This window comes from Periophthalmus magnuspinnatus, chromosome 11 (genome assembly GCF_009829125.3).
Source record: "Periophthalmus magnuspinnatus isolate fPerMag1 chromosome 11, fPerMag1.2.pri, whole genome shotgun sequence".
Lineage (NCBI taxonomy): Eukaryota > Metazoa > Chordata > Actinopteri > Gobiiformes > Gobiidae > Periophthalmus > Periophthalmus magnuspinnatus.
The window spans coordinates 27,612,893-27,630,432 of NC_047136.2; the positions used below are offsets into that span (position 1 = coordinate 27,612,893).

At 39.5% G+C, this 17,540-nt stretch overlaps 1 protein-coding gene across 2 annotated transcripts in view; it reads left to right on the forward strand.

The window, feature by feature from the left end:
* col22a1 (collagen, type XXII, alpha 1) overlaps window positions 1-17,540 on the forward strand; it is a 67,249-nt gene that overhangs the window by 15,657 nt on the left and 34,052 nt on the right. The window contains exons 5-20 of one of the 2 annotated variants that reach the window (XM_033975231.2): window positions 181-292; window positions 405-528; window positions 1,073-1,348; window positions 1,813-1,893; window positions 2,263-2,379; window positions 2,491-2,535; window positions 2,606-2,668; window positions 2,849-2,887; window positions 4,162-4,215; window positions 4,307-4,360; window positions 4,434-4,487; window positions 5,854-5,907; window positions 6,082-6,126; window positions 9,051-9,104; window positions 9,184-9,237; window positions 10,828-10,863. In XM_033975231.2, the coding sequence (XP_033831122.1) occupies window positions 181-292; window positions 405-528; window positions 1,073-1,348; window positions 1,813-1,893; window positions 2,263-2,379; window positions 2,491-2,535; window positions 2,606-2,668; window positions 2,849-2,887; window positions 4,162-4,215; window positions 4,307-4,360; window positions 4,434-4,487; window positions 5,854-5,907; window positions 6,082-6,126; window positions 9,051-9,104; window positions 9,184-9,237; window positions 10,828-10,863 (1,262 nt within the window). The remainder of the gene's footprint in view (window positions 1-180; window positions 293-404; window positions 529-1,072; window positions 1,349-1,812; window positions 1,894-2,262; window positions 2,380-2,490; window positions 2,536-2,605; window positions 2,669-2,848; window positions 2,888-4,161; window positions 4,216-4,306; window positions 4,361-4,433; window positions 4,488-5,853; window positions 5,908-6,081; window positions 6,127-9,050; window positions 9,105-9,183; window positions 9,238-10,827; window positions 10,864-17,540) is intronic. The other variant, XM_055225191.1, reaches the window with a different exon arrangement.

The following is a 17,540-nucleotide window of genomic DNA, read 5'->3' on the forward strand; positions in this document are numbered from 1 at the left end:
TTCTCATTTATTATAAAGGCATTTAATCAAACTTCAAACAGCTCTAACACAGCTGCTGCTGCTGGGTGTGAAGAACATGTCCAATTAAACTGTAACATCAGCCCAGAAATGTGACAAAACCATAAGTAATTTTCACTGTTCTGTCTGACACGAGCCATGTGACGCTTTTTATGTCTGCAGGGTTCGACCTGATGGAATACTTCAATGTGAAGGATATTCTTGGGACCAGAGATGATGAAGGCCAGAGTTCCTATGTTCGCCTTGGTACCATGCCCATAGTGCAGCAGACAGAGTAAGAGTCCACACTGAGCAAACTACAGAGTGACAATAGTTAGATCCTTGATCTTGATCCTCCATCAAAACACTTGTGGCTGTTTTAATAAGACTGTGCTTGTATTTCACAGGGATGTGTTTTCTCAGGGCCTGCCAGATGAATATGCATTTGTGACGACATTCAAATTCAGGAAAACCTCAAGACGTGAAGACTGGTATCTGTGGCAAGTCTATGACAAATATGGAATTCCACAGGTGCGTTCACAATGTTACTTTGGTTCTTGTATAGGGATTTCGCCCAGACGTTCTTTGTTATAACAGTTGTGAGGTACTCTAGTTCATTGAGTACTCAAAATTGAATAATCACTAAAATATCACTAAAATATCAATATCACTAAAATAAAACTGCTGAACTTGCAATTAAGTAACAAAAAACATTACAGGCAGAATGTGTATAAAAGGTCTATTAAATTGTTGTGACATTAACTCTTATATTTTCATATTTGGGTTTTTAATATTTGATTTGAAAATAAGATAGTTATAATTTTACAGTGATGACTGACATGTTAAGGAGCTGGATCTTTTTTCCATCAGATAGTTGACACAAAGAAGTAAATGACGAAAAAAAACTCACTAAGAGGTTAAAAATATTTTGTCAGACGAACAAAACAGGACAGGGATGCATGTATCACTATTCAGCCTAATGCTACTGTGTGTGGGATGCTAGCTCACAGCTGGACATCTACATTTGGACAGTGGATCACATTTAACACTGATACCTGTGCCCTTTGCATGTCAGGTGTCAATTCGGCTGGATGGAGAGAACAAGGCGGTGGAGTACAACGCTGCTGGAGTGACAAAGGATGCAGTCCGAGGCGTGTTCAGGAACCCAGAAGTGGAAAACCTGTTTGACCGCAACTGGCACAAAATTGCCATCAGTGTAGAGGCCAAGGCTGTGTCCCTCTACCTGGACTGCAAGCACATCGACACACTGCCCCTAGAGGAGAGAGAGGACATAGACATTCAAGGAAAGACCGTCATAGGAAAGAGATTATATGACAGTGTACCAATTGATGTGAGTCTATGCTCATATGTTCCACAAATTAGGATGTATTAAAAAAGGGACTGAAAAATAATTACTAGGCCTGTCATGACAACACATTTTGAATTATTGTAGATAATGTTATGATAAACAATACCACTGATAGCCACTTTAGCCCACTGATACAATAACTAACGACAATAACTAATCTAATCAAGATAATCCTAGTAAAGCCTTTATAAACTGACCATATTATAAATAAAGAATGAACAAGTAAATAGTAAAGTAAACAGCATATGAAGTCCTTTAGTAGCTATACTTTGATGGTTTTAGACTTATAGTAATATAATAATAGTAATGTAATAATGGGGCAATGTCAAATACCTTTAAAATCACTAACACCATTATTATCAAAGAGGTTTCCACTCAGAAATGAAATGTGGCCACACACGCTGCAAAGTTTCTAATCAATGAAATGTTTGTTTATACCAACCCAGTTCGATCTTCAGAGGATGATGATTTACTGCGATGCCAAACATGCTGAGCTGGAGACCTGCTGCGATCTACCTACTGGGCCGGTAAGTTCTGTCAGCCAGTGCTCTCGTCAGTCTATAAAAAATACATTTTACATGCTCTACCAACCAACAAAACAGATTCTATTTTGTAGCCAGATATAAAAGAAACACAATATATACTTTTCACTATTGTTGTTGTTCCGAATACTTAGCATTTAGACTCACTATAATCTTTTGTCTGATAGAACAGCAAAACAATAGGCTCTGTAAGAACAAATCTAGCTGGTTGTAGAATTATACTTTACATAGTTACAAATGATGCAAAGCTATTCATAACTATGATTACAAAGTGATTTTGAGACAGCCTTTGACTTTTTACAACAAAGAAAATCATAGGTTGTGTATTTACAACTTATTCTTGGTCTTCTTCAGTGTCCCAAAAAGGTAGTGACAGAAGCTCCCCCAGTAGAGATCCCAACTCCAACCCCGACCAGCGCAGAGCAACAGAAGGGTCCTGAAGTCAACTGCTCGTGTCCTGCCGGAGACAAGGTAAACCCTGTTTGGACCAGACTTACATAACCTAATTATCCTTTTCATGTGCCAAATGCTCCAGTACAGAGTCTTGTTTTCAGGGCTTTCTAAGCACTTGTATTTTCACAGGGAGAGATTGGTGAACCTGGTGTTGCAGGTCCCAAGGGTGAAAAGGTGCCTTCTTGTACATTTGAGTGTGAGACCGACGCTCTCCGTTTGTTTACACTCCATGTGGCTCTTTCAGGGTGACACAGGTGCTACAGGTGCTGCTGGACCATCTGGCCTCAAAGGAGAAAAAGGAGAAACTGTAGGAAAACAAATAAGATATAAAAATATAAAAACAGCAACACAAAAAACATAGATAATTACACATTTACATATCTGAAGTCAGTTACAAAACACATAAGAGTTAATTGCCATGCATGCCCTCCCATGCTCTCTTTCTGTGCCTCGATAATAATTGATCTGAACGATGAATTATTTGCAGGGCAAAGTCATCTCTGTCAAAGGCGACAGAGGGCAGAAGGTAAGTGCTCCATCCTGTCTGCTGCATGAGCCTCAGCACAGCATGTTTGTCTTGGTGCATATTGTATATGCATGTATTAGACACAACATGAACTCTTTCTCTGCTCGTTTCTATTACGTCATGTCCCACTGCACCTCTAATGGAACAGTTAGGATGTTTAGAGTGATGTCCTGAATTAAAGCCCAGGTGACCACAGAGGATGGTAGTAGGGTCAGGCTTGCCCAAAGGCCCACCCAGTCTGCCTCAGGCTCAGGCAGTGCCAGCATGTAGTTGGAGGAGCTCTATTCTAGAGACAAAACTGCCAACATGAATCACTCTGCCTTGATAGAACTGCTCAAGTTGACCTCAAAGACTGGACAAAATGATGTCCCTTTCCTTTTTGGTTTTTACTCACTTATTGCTTTTTGTTCATTTTTTTTCTTCTTAAAAAGCCAAATTCTACTTGCTCCATAAAACTACTGCATTAAATATAACTTTAATGCAGAACATCCTGCTGCTTTTATTCCTTTCATCTGTCACTTCATGGACCAGCAGGTCTTAATCTACAGCTACAAGTAACAAGAATGGGATATTCTCTATAAAGGCAGTGTGCAGAAACACAGATAAACTAGCACTGAGCAGACTGGGGCTTTGTGAGGCTTTGTTTTCATGAAGACATACTTTGTGACAATGAATTCACCCCACTGAGGTCCTCTCTAATTGAATATTTAACAAACTCCACAGAAAGTCCATTAGTGGCGATGCTCTTATAGGCAACTATCTCTCATTATAGAGCACAGGCAGGGGTCTCACTTAAAATGTATGATAGAGGAAATGGCACTGAATTCATGTAAGCTTCAAATAATTAAAAGGCAGCCATCTGTGATTTGAACAGGGTAGTGTGGCAGATGGGGTCTTGTGGTACTAATGTGTATATTTTTTGTTTTTATGAAGAAAATCCCTGGCACAGAAGATCACTCCAATTAAAACACAATAATATACAGTTAATATAAAAGGTTCGATCATAGTGTGTCTTTATAGCTATTGAGTGTTCTTTATGTTGTCATGATTTTCCACAATTTCAACTAAACATTTGCATTGTACACCTATAGCTTCACTTCAATGTTGTCTGTCATTTCCATTGGTTGTATTAATAATAACGTTATTTGTCCATTAACATTTTAGCTTCTAAACCAGTTTTGTGATACCAGGTTGCAAGAGCACGTCAACAACTTTAACCACTATTTGGTGCATGCGTTGAGTAGCAAAGTAAAATAATGAATACTTTTTTACAGGGTGACACAGGCAGCATAGGATTAACAGGTGCTGCTGGACCAAAAGGAGAGAAGGTGTGCCAAGTGATCCTGAATCTGTGTGCTTACATGGCAACATTAAAATGACCAACGAGATACTAATTATTCATTTTTGCTCTACTTACAGGGGCTAGGAGGAGTTCCTGGTATCGATGGCTTACCTGGAGATAAAGGAGACAAAGTGAGAAACATCACAGACTTTTTGATAAATATAGATAATTTTGTATGGCATAACAATGCTTTTTTTCAAACAGGGTGAAGCAGGATCACCAGGAAGTAAAGGGGTGCAAGGTCCAGCAGGCCCAAAGGTATGCTTAAATTCTACCCAATTTAAACCATTTAGGACAAGAGCTGGTTTTCTGTTTAATGACCTGTTTAATGATGTGCTTCTCTGGACCACAGTTTTCTGCCACTGTAAATGAGCTTGTAACTAATAAGACAGATATATAGGTTGGTTGCAATAAAAAAAGCAACTAGAGTAGGTTCACATGCTTGGCAAGAGAGTGCACTGTACTCAACAACGACCTAATGCTATGAATGTAAATGTATAAGTAGTTAAGGATATATTAAATAAAATACTGAAAATCTTACATTAGCAAATACAAAAGACACAGGAATAAAACTGGGATTTGCTCTAAGTAGAATGCATCTAATAATATTATTTAGAAGCATAAACATTAAAAAAGAAAAACTAAACTATACTTGGCTAACTTTGCTTATCTTAAATTGTCTGCAATATTTAATATGAAATAAGAATTAAACATATATTTAATTGTTTCACAAATGTAAATATGCGGTTAGCCAAACAACTTAGGCCGTGCTGCATTTGAAGGACACTTATGTCACTTCCGGCGCTACAAGGCCTGTCCTGGGGCAGAGAAAATGCCCTGCTTTTCCAGCGTTTCCATGGAGATCGGCCGTGAACGAAGCGTGGAGCACACGTAAGAGCGCATGTAACACTAGCTACAATTGGGGGGAAAAAAATCACCTTCAACGTTATATTTTTCTATTGATATTCAAGGGGAAAGATTAATTCCTTACTTCATTCAATCTAAACTGAAATAAACGGCTGCGACGATGACACCTTGGCTCTTCTTCAATAAAATAATAAAGAATTAAAAATGAAACTGTAATTATTTCAGTGTCCATTTTACTGTCAACAGCCGTATAGCTCATTAGTCAACAGCTGTCACGGTTGCTAGGCGACGTAACGTAAGCGACGTAACGTAAGCGACGAAACGTAAGCGCACAGACAGCGGTTGACGTACGCTCCGTGGTTTGGGCCTGTCCTATTTCAGCACGGCCTTTGCAGCGGAGGAACATGGAGGAGCGCCCTTCGGTCGGGTCCTTTGGAAGGTACTTCGAAGTGTGCCATGTAGAACTGAGATACGTAGAACATAGAACGTCGAATTGAGACACGTCGAACATAGAACTTTCATGTGGATGAACGTCCAGTGAGGTCACGTTATGTCACGTGCGAGTGTGAGATGTCACGTGAGGCTCGTGTGTGCGCTCCGGTGACGTACACACTTAAAAAATAGAGTTTGATTACCAGAACATTTGATCGAAACGTCATTTTGTGTTCATTTGTTTTATGAAAAATGAAAACTACTGATTTTAACTGTAATACAATCCAACGCAAATCATTTTTTGCTCCGTTCTCCGTCTTTATAGGGAATTCAAGGTGATGCTGGAAGTCCTGGTGCCCCCGGACTGAGAGGCGTGACTGTGAGTAATGCGTATAATAATAATAATAATAATAATAATAATAATAATAATAATACAAATATCACTACTACTACTACTAATAATAATTATAACAATTATTATTATTATTATCATCATTATTATTTAATAGTAAATCGTATATTTAATAAACATTTCATATGTTTTTTTTTGCAGGGTGAAACCGGCAACAAAGGTGAAAAAGGAATACCAGGTGCCCCAGTAAGTTTTTTCTGCAGGCTAACTTTTATATCATATTCCTAACGAATTAGGCAGCCGAACAAGTAGGCAACATGCACAGGACCAAATGACAGACTTTCAGATGGACATTTTCAGCCGAGATTTACAAGTCAGCTTAACTTCTCAAATAAACATCATGGACTACATCTCGACAGCAGGGTCAACTCATTCCCTGGAAGAGGCCATTCCTGGAACTCCAAAGCCAGGGGTGTAATGGTCCAAACAGATGTGGCTTCCTTGATTCACTCTCCATACATCTCATCCAGGACTGTGTGGGGGCGTTTGGCTACAAGGCAACCTATTCAAGTCCACTGGAGCTTTGTTGATGTGAACGTTCCTATTTTCCTTTAGAATGACGCTGTAATGCAACTCAGGCGACCTCTAGACCCACTGGAAGTTATATCCATGTATAAGCAACTATTTCCAGAATATAATTTAGGATTATTTGATATTTTATGAGATTGGGATGTCTTGTGATTTCAAGCAAAAGACCAGATAGATTAATAAAGGTAGTATGTCCAGTTGGAAGACATTTTGAATCTTGCTGAGATGTTGGCTTCGTAGGGTTCTTAGAAGTACTGAATATAAGATACTAATACTAAAACTGGTGTCCTACTCATTTGAGCAAGTGTCGTTACTAAAAAAGTCACATTCACAGGACAGAAATAAACCTTTCCCCAATAGATTTAGAATGATCTTGAGCTGTATCAGAAAGTATAAGACCACATAGACTAGTGTACACCCATGGACCACTATGAACCTACTGGACCACTGAGGGATTACACAGATATAAGGACACATGGGAATATGAAAGAAAGTACTACGATTTTAGTATCATTGTGGTATTGGGATCAGCATTGAGTATCGTGATAACACTACCCCCAACAGTTATTTCCAGAATATCATTTATAATTATTTGATATTGTATTAGACTGGGATGTCTTGTGTTTTCAAGTAAAAGATCAAATAGTTTTTAAACAGGAAATATGATCAGTTGGAAAATATTTTGAATCATGCTGAGACATTTTCTTTTTGTAAATGATTTTAACATGTGGATAGGACGATGTTGTAGCTACCAAGTTAAGACGCTGATGAGTTTAACATACACTTTGAGGAAACATAGCAGGTTAAAGGCAAAGTGGACTAAAACATGCTGAGTCCTATGGTTTGACAGGTTTAGAGTTGTCTGTCTCTCCATTCACAACATTACCAGGCAATTTCCTGTGGGGTTCGTTGGAAAGGCACTCGTGAGAGAGGAGATCCAGTGGAGGAAGAGGGGTAGCTTGGGTTACAGAGCTCGGATGAATGAGACGTTATTGAAAAGATGGGGTTGTGTTTTACATTACACACAGTTCATTTCGGGAGGGAAACATGTGTAATGATGTAGTTACATTTGGTTTATTCTTTTCTTCATGTCTGACCATCTCATAATTTATATAGTATTTATCGCAGATTTTCTTTTGAATCTAGCTTTATGCTCAAGCAGTTACTTTTTTCTGCTGGTCATAACTATTGAAAATCAGATAGTAATGGATACTAAAACTGGTATTGAAACGAGATGTGAATTTGAGCAAGTATCGATACTGCAGAAAATCACATTAAGAACTAGTAAAGAAGAAAAGTACATTCTTACTAAAACAATACCACAATAAAAATAAAACATTCTACCCATTTTACATGTGCTTTTCAGAAGAAGCAGATGACTTGTAGTTTTCTTTTCAAAGCAGTATTCAAGGATACTAACTTTTACATGAACTGTGACCAAATCCAAACTGGGACTCTGGCTCCAAGAAAATTGTGATATTCATTTTTTGAATATGTCCCTCCTCTCCTCATAAAACAACAACTTATATTACATATTTGATGACAACTATAACGGTGCAGATTTACTATATATCGCACTTGTCAAACTTTTCAAAACATTACAGTACCGTGGTTATTACTCATTTGCGTCCCAAACTCAGTGGTGGTAAACTGCTACTTCTAACAATCTACACATGAATTGGTTAAAGCAGGAATTGAACCAACAACTTTCTGAACATAAGATAATTAAACAGCTGAAACTAAGATAGTGAGGTTCAGAACTCAGCCAGAGAAAAGAAAAATGGTTTGAGAAGGGAGTTAAAGAAGTTTTTGTTAGGAAAGACAATCCTTCCTTAAACAGGAATGAGGGCCTGAGACATAAACTCTCACAGGTCTATGATTCCATCATCAGACCCAAAGCAAACAAAAGGAAACAAAGAGAACAGTAGTAGGGCCATTACAGGTTGAATAGAGTTGTTAAGGCTGAAAATGGCGACAATTGCTGTTTACAGTTTCAGTGTAGTTAGCCCCTCACCCTTCAGATAGATATAAGGCAATGTGCAGCAGTAATCTGACCAGAACTGAAGATGCGGCTTGGACGAGCAGTGAAATGTTTTCACTCCTACAACAATTTGTCCAGTTAATAGATTTAAACTTCATCTTTTGCTATGGATCAGACCTGGTCGACGGGGGATTACACAGACATAAGATAACTACCGGTACCCAAACTACTAGCTCATTATATTGACCTATTCATATTTCAGGGAAATTGAAGAAAGAAAGCAAAAAAGTAGGCTAGTACTAAAAAATAAGCTGTTCTTCTAGTGTTGGTGGCAGTGAAGAGGCGAGTGAGATGGGTCTGCTGCTGAGACATGATGAGGCACTGAAAGATTTCACAAGTGCAGCTCAGATCTGAAAACAGCTTTAGAATGAGACTGGTGGAAAGAGTTGATTAAAGAAGAGTGGCAGAAGATGAGAGCAATCCCCTGCTTCACTTCACTCTTCAGCTTCATTAACCCCAAAACGTATTATATATAGGCTATGTAAATCTTATATATGTGTCTGAAAATCTCATACCATTTTTCCATTTTATTCTGTTTTAGGGCCTGGCTGGTATCGACGGACTACCTGGGAAAAATGGTGTTCCTGGAAAAGATGTGAGTTTAATTAAGTACATTTCACAAAATTACTGTATAATATATTTTACGATTCCTTACTATGCTTGTCTTTTTGAAGGGGTTGAGAGGATTGGCTGGTACTCCTGGTCCCAGTGGAATTAAAGGAGACAAGGTAAGTGCCCCAGTGTTTTAAATCTAATGATAAATATAATAAGATAAAGGTGCCATATGTAACATTTCTAGTGGGGGGTCTGCAACTGCTATATAATGTTCCTTAGTATGGCATTAACCTAAACACCACTGAGCCAGGTTACAGGTCAGATCCGTGGAGAGGTTACCCCGCACACAAAATGCATATTTTCTTTTAGCTGTAAAAGATAGATAAGGTTAATGCCATGCTGTGGAAAATTTCAGGCAAAGCAAATTAAACAGGTGAAGTGTAATTTTCTGGAGGCTGGTTTTCTTCATGATGCTACTGTGTTGCCTGGAATGTTTCACTGTAGGGCATTAAACTGATCTGTCTAGTATTTTTTCATTGCAGATGTTTTTATTGCCCAGAAAAAAGAATAGAAAATAATATAAATATACTGTGTTTATACTGTGAGTGGGCTCGCCTCTCCACAGATGTATGTTGGCCTGGTGGCGTTTTCATCTTGTCTTAATGAAAATAGATGAGTTTAATGACATACTGTGGAACATTCTAGTAAAGGCAATCACATTTCCATGGACACAAGCAAGCGGTAGACCACACGCCAGAAAAGTTCCATAGTGCATCTTTAAAGGTCCTATATTACCCAAAATGGACTCTTGTGAACTTTAGGCCATGTTATATTGTTGTTACTTCCTCAAAAACATACTTAGAGTTGTGTTTTGTTTCATTCACACATTTTTGAGTAACACTTTGTTATTAGTCTGTCTACATCTCCAAAGCTGAAAATGCTCTGTTCCACCTTGTGATGTCATGAAGTGGTAGTTTTCACGTTAACAGCTACATTTTACCTTTAGTTCAGTAAAGATTGGCAATTCCAGAGCTGAAATTAGTCAAATGATTCTAGTGAAGGTGTGGGGAGTTTAAAAATACTTCCTGGAGCACTTCCTGTATCACCACATGAAGAGAAGAACTCTGCCTAAATATGCAGGGTTTGTGTGTTAAACATGCGTGAATGAAACAAAACACAACTCCAGGTCTGTTTGTGATGAAGAAACATTATAACATCAGAAAATAGTGTAATATGGACCTTTAACTATATATTGAAGCATTGCCATCACCAAGAGCCGACTCCTACCTGCCTGGAATCTTTTTATTTCCATGTCACAGTGGTCTACATAACTGCTGACAATGGAACTTTTTTTTTTTTTTTTTTTTTTTCTTATAAAAGAACAAATATTTTAAAATAATCAAGCATTTCATTTGGCCTCATTGTCAGTTTCCCATGCTCCTCTTCCTTTTCTCCAGACATTCCAACAGTCTGCCATCAGCCCACTCATTTGTCTGCTCCAATGAAACGCACTCACATTTGTCTGTCTCTAATTACCTCTTTGATGCGTGTCTCCCAATAGTCCCACACACACACCCTGTTTGATTGCACATCGACACAATTATTTCACCTTGTCACCCACAACGTTCACTTTTCACATCTAAAAAGGCACCATGTCATAAAGTGTAGTTATTTATGTGTACTTGCCTAGAGGAGTTCCTTTGAACGCGTCTTACAGCGGCTCTAATCGCAGTGTTGTTCTCCTTGTGTGCCCTGTGTCATAGGGCGAGAGAGGGCTTCCTGGAATACCTGGAGATGTAGTAAGTACTAGAAATAGTAACTGAAATGAATACACGGTTGTTTACTTGAATGGTGGGTGTAAGAATTTGAAGCTGTTTTTGGGTTTTGTTATTATAATATTTTATATGCAGCATTTTGAGGCCTTTTTTACCTTTCAAAAGATATAACATTTTGTTTTTTTGAGGGCGATAGAAGCTCAGTTGGTAGAGCATTTGTCCACTGACCCACAGGTTAGCGGTGCATTTCCAACTCTAACAAATGAATGCAGTTGATGTGTCCTTGGGCAAGACACTTAATCCCCCTTGCCCTCACTTTCTGCATGTGTGAATGGGTGAGTGGTTCAAGGCTGTATAAAAACTTGACCAGCTACCATTTTCAGTTTTTAATTGCTATAGAAATGTTCATAATTTTGATTTCTGAAACCCATGGATAGGAACAAGAAATATCAGTTCAGTCTACGTGTTCAATACACAGAAATATATCCAAAATGCAGGGACAACTTTTTCACTGACAGTTTAAACATTAATTTAACAGTAAAGTACAGTAAAGGTGTTGTCATATATTTTCATTGGTCAAATCAAAACTATTAAAATAAGTCTTACACAGTATGGTTGCCAGGTAACAGTTACAGAATTATCTCTATGTATGCTGTGCACTAACCAGGAAGTAAAATTATAAACTAAAAACGGTCAAATTAAGAAAAACTTTAAAAGATTACCAGTACGTTAACTACATTTTGGTGAAATTAGTGGTCTAATCTGTCGTGCAGTATAAGTAGTGGGTGTAAGAATTTGAGATATATTTGTGTTTTGTAATTAGAAACTTGATTACTTAAATAGAAAGAATAGGAAAGAATATCGTGTCCTGCTAATTGTTTGATGCAAAATGATATAGCTTTTAAGGACTAATCTGTAATCTTCTTTGTAATACAGTTTCAAATATAAGATATATCCTATGTGCTCTATACTTTCAAGCTATAAAAACAGGTAATATGTGCCTGTCAGGGTCAAAGATTGCTGTTCTTGCCATCATTTCTTTGATTCAAAAAAGCCTCCTGGAACAGTCTGTAATCAGCACTGAAATAAACCATGTGTTGTTGGCATAGATCTGTAGCTGTGTCTAGAACAGGATGTGCAAGCCACCAGGGCCACAACTGAATGTGAATCAAACGATTTGGGGGGATTTCAGTTTTACAATGTTTTTTTTACAATGATGGCGGTTGTTATTTGTGTTATGGGAAGCAATAATGTTCACAGCTTGAGTTAAGGGTTCGATTTTATGCTCTCATCTATAATCATAAAAGTAGACTGATTTTGAATACTTGCTATAAACACATTATTGGCCCTCGCCACTCACGAAGTGATGGCGAGGGGCATTGTTCTTCCTGGGTTTCTTCTTCTTATTATTGGCCCTCGCCACTCACGAAGTGATGGCGAGGGGCATTGTTCTTCCTGGGTTTCTTCTTCTTATTGGCCCTCGCCACTCACGAAGTGATGGCGAGGGGCATTGTTCTTCCTGGGTTTCTTCTTCTTATTATTATTATTTTTTTTCTCCCCCTGGGATCGCAATTTTCACCCCCTGAACGTCAACGAAAAGTCTCACATGGGGGTATCAAATCGACCGGCTTGGCAAAAAATTCAAGAAAATATGCATCACGAAAATGACCCACACACAATGGCTCGACAGCGCCACCTAGAAAATTCAAAATTTTAAAATGAATTGGGAGCCGACACGCATTTTTCACCCTAGCTCGACGAAATTCACACCAGTGATAGAGCTTATGGAGACAAGCAAAAAAGCCAATCATAGTGCGGCCCTAGGACGGACAGGAAGTCGGCTATATTGAATCGAAAATTCGCCAAATTTTTCGCAGCGTGTTTTCAAAACCCTACTAGTCTCAGGTTTTTGGTCCAAATGAGCTCAGATTTCACATGCCACATCCAGACACATGGGTTTTCAAAAGTTATCCACGTTTTCTCCAAATTCCACACGGTTCGCCCGTACGCCGCCACCGAAATATGCCTTCGTTTCCTGTTTTTTCGATGTCCTCTCACGACCACAGGCATTGCCCTACAGAGCTCACATTCACATCACATATGCGAGATTGGGGCATGAATGGAATGCAATATTAATTTTAATAAAAATGAATACTATAGCGCCCCCTACCATAGGGGTGAAACGCCAACATTATCGGATTCCTACGAAATTCGGGAAATAAATTGGGGGCATGACGTGGACCAAAAAATAATATTACGGGCATAGGTCATTTTTCACACTTGGCCACCAGGGGCGCAAAGACTCCAAAAAAAATCATTTAAAAATGTCTGACACGCACATGCATTGGTCTACACAGCTCAAATTCACATCACACGTGTGATATGAGGGTATTAATAAAATGGATTATTAATTGTAATAAAAATGAACACTATAGCGCCCCCTACCATAGGGGTGAAACGCCAACATTATCGGATTCCTACAAAATTCGGGGAATACATCAGTGGCATCAGAAGAAACAAAAAATTACATTATGGCCATGAGTCATTTTCCACGGTTGGCCACCAGGGGCGCAAATACAAAAAAAAAAATCATAAAAAAATTTCTGACACACACATGCATTGGTCTACACAGCTCAAATTCACATCACACGTGTGATGTGAGGGTATTAATAGAATGCACTATTAATCGTTATCTAAATGAACACTATAGCGCCCCCTACAGTATTGGTAAAATACACAACTTTATCCGATTGGCATGAAACTTGGGGAGATAATTGTGGCCATTAAAAGGGGCAAAAAAGTCAATTACACTATACCTGTATTATGTACATGGTTGCCGGTGCAAAGCCACAGACCCCTCTCATATGGAGTCAGGGCCACACAGCTCAGGGCCACACTGCATATTAACATTGTTCTTTGTTTTTCCGCCAAAACAATCACATTTTTCACCCCCTGAACATTCACCAAAAGTCTCAGATGGGGGTATAGAATCGACCGGCTCTGCGAAAAATTTCATAAAATTGGTGTCGGCAAAATGTCCCATGCCCCCTGACTCGACGGCGCCACCTAAAAATTCACCCCTATGGGAGAGGAGTCTAGTTTATTTTGGAAAACACACACAAAAAGCAGAACAGTGATAGAGAATGGGGGGACAAGCATAAATATGAATTGAAGCACTGCTCTATGACAGACAGGAAGTCGGCCATTTTGGATCAAAAATTCGCCACTTCATTCGCAGCGTGTTTTCAAAACGCTACTAGTCTCAGGTTTTTGGTCCAAATGAGCTCAGAATTCACATGGCGCATCCAGACACATGGGTTTTCAAAAGTTATCCACGTTTTCTCCAAATTCCACACGGTTCGCCCGTACGCCGCCACCGAAATACGCCTTAGTTTCCTGTTTTTTCGATGTCCTCTCACGACCACAGGCATTGCCCTACAGAGCTCACATTCACATCACATATGTGTGATTGGGGCATGAATGGAATGCAATATTCATTTTAATCAAAATGAACACTATAGCGCCCCCTACCATAGGGGTGAAACGCCAACATTATCGGATTCCTACGAAATTCGGGGAATAAATCGGTGGCATCAGAAGAAACAAAAAATTACATTATGGCCATGGGTTATTTTCCACTGTTGGCCACCAGGGGCGCAATGAATTGAAAAGAAATTGGCACTTGGCACTTTGACTTACATGTCTATGAATTATATCTACTCCTAGGTTTTTCATCCAAATTACATCAAACTCCACATACAGTATGTACATATGTCGATTGTCAATAATCAACCACGTTTTGGGGATATTGTTTCTGGTTTATGCACAGCACACTGTCAAAATATGACTGCTTTCCTGCATAATTGATTCCCTCTCACAGACACATTGATCAGCCTAAAAAGCTCAAATTCTAATCACTGATACAGAATAAAACTGTGAATAGAGAAACATAATGAGCAGATGGACAGTGACCTCTATAGCGCCCCCTACTGTACTGGTAAAAAACACAACTTTGTCCGATTGGCATGAAACTTGGGGAGATAATTGTGAACCTCAAAAGGGGCAAAAAAGTCCATTACACCATACCTGTATTGTGCACGAAGTTGCCGGTTCAACGCCGTGGACCTCCATTATAATGTGTTGGTCACACATATTTATATAGAAACTGTGTGAAGGGGGGCGGATTGCGGCCGTGGGGTGGCCGGGTGGGGAAAATGGTGTGTGGGGGCAGTGGCCGGCCCCGGGCGGTTGCATGGGGGGACGGTCGCATGGGGGGCGAGGGCCATCATCGCCGCTTGCGGCTTTAATTATTATTATTTTTTTTCTCCCCCTGGGATCGCAATTTTCACCCCCTGAACGTCAACGAAAAGTCTCACATGGGGGTATCAAATCGACCGGCTTGGCAAAAAATTCAAGAAAATATGCATCACGAAAATGACCCACACACAATGGCTCGACAGCGCCACCTAGAAAATTCAAAATTTTAAAATGAATTGGGAGCCGACACGCATTTTTCACCCTAGCTCGACGAAATTCACACCAGTGATAGAGCTTATGGAGACAAGCAAAAAAGCCAATCATAGTGCGGCCCTAGGACGGACAGGAAGTCGGCTATATTGAATCGAAAATTCGCCAAATTTTTCGCAGCGTGTTTTCAAAACCCTACTAGTCTCAGGTTTTTGGTCCAAATGAGCTCAGATTTCACATGCCACATCCAGACACATGGGTTTTCAAAAGTTATCCACGTTTTCTCCAAATTCCACACGGTTCGCCCGTACGCCGCCACCGAAATATGCCTTCGTTTCCTGTTTTTTCGATGTCCTCTCACGACCACAGGCATTGCCCTACAGAGCTCACATTCACATCACATATGCGAGATTGGGGCATGAATGGAATGCAATATTAATTTTAATAAAAATGAATACTATAGCGCCCCCTACCATAGGGGTGAAACGCCAACATTATCGGATTCCTACGAAATTCGGGAAATAAATTGGGGGCATGACGTGGACCAAAAAATAATATTACGGGCATAGGTCATTTTTCACACTTGGCCACCAGGGGCGCAAAGACTCCAAAAAAAATCATTTAAAAATGTCTGACACGCACATGCATTGGTCTACACAGCTCAAATTCACATCACACGTGTGATATGAGGGTATTAATAAAATGGATTATTAATTGTAATAAAAATGAACACTATAGCGCCCCCTACCATAGGGGTGAAACGCCAACATTATCGGATTCCTACAAAATTCGGGGAATACATCAGTGGCATCAGAAGAAACAAAAAATTACATTATGGCCATGAGTCATTTTCCACGGTTGGCCACCAGGGGCGCAAATACAAAAAAAAAAATCATAAAAAAATTTCTGACACACACATGCATTGGTCTACACAGCTCAAATTCACATCACACGTGTGATGTGAGGGTATTAATAGAATGCACTATTAATCGTTATCTAAATGAACACTATAGCGCCCCCTACAGTATTGGTAAAATACACAACTTTATCCGATTGGCATGAAACTTGGGGAGATAATTGTGGCCATTAAAAGGGGCAAAAAAGTCAATTACACTATACCTGTATTATGTACATGGTTGCCGGTGCAAAGCCACAGACCCCTCTCATATGGAGTCAGGGCCACACAGCTCAGGGCCACACTGCATATTAACATTGTTCTTTGTTTTTCCGCCAAAACAATCACATTTTTCACCCCCTGAACATTCACCAAAAGTCTCAGATGGGGGTATAGAATCGACCGGCTCTGCGAAAAATTTCATAAAATTGGTGTCGGCAAAATGTCCCATGCCCCCTGACTCGACGGCGCCACCTAAAAATTCACCCCTATGGGAGAGGAGTCTAGTTTATTTTGGAAAACACACACAAAAAGCAGAACAGTGATAGAGAATGGGGGGACAAGCATAAATATGAATTGAAGCACTGCTCTATGACAGACAGGAAGTCGGCCATTTTGGATCAAAAATTCGCCACTTCATTCGCAGCGTGTTTTCAAAACGCTACTAGTCTCAGGTTTTTGGTCCAAATGAGCTCAGAATTCACATGGCGCATCCAGACACATGGGTTTTCAAAAGTTATCCACGTTTTCTCCAAATTCCACACGGTTCGCCCGTACGCCGCCACCGAAATACGCCTTAGTTTCCTGTTTTTTCGATGTCCTCTCACGACCACAGGCATTGCCCTACAGAGCTCACATTCACATCACATATGTGTGATTGGGGCATGAATGGAATGCAATATTCATTTTAATCAAAATGAACACTATAGCGCCCCCTACCATAGGGGTGAAACGCCAACATTATCGGATTCCTACGAAATTCGGGGAATAAATCGGTGGCATCAGAAGAAACAAAAAATTACATTATGGCCATGGGTTATTTTCCACTGTTGGCCACCAGGGGCGCAATGAATTGAAAAGAAATTGGCACTTGGCACTTTGACTTACATGTCTATGAATTATATCTACTCCTAGGTTTTTCATCCAAATTACATCAAACTCCACATACAGTATGTACATATGTCGATTGTCAATAATCAACCACGTTTTGGGGATATTGTTTCTGGTTTATGCACAGCACACTGTCAAAATATGACTGCTTTCCTGCATAATTGATTCCCTCTCACAGACACATTGATCAGCCTAAAAAGCTCAAATTCTAATCACTGATACAGAATAA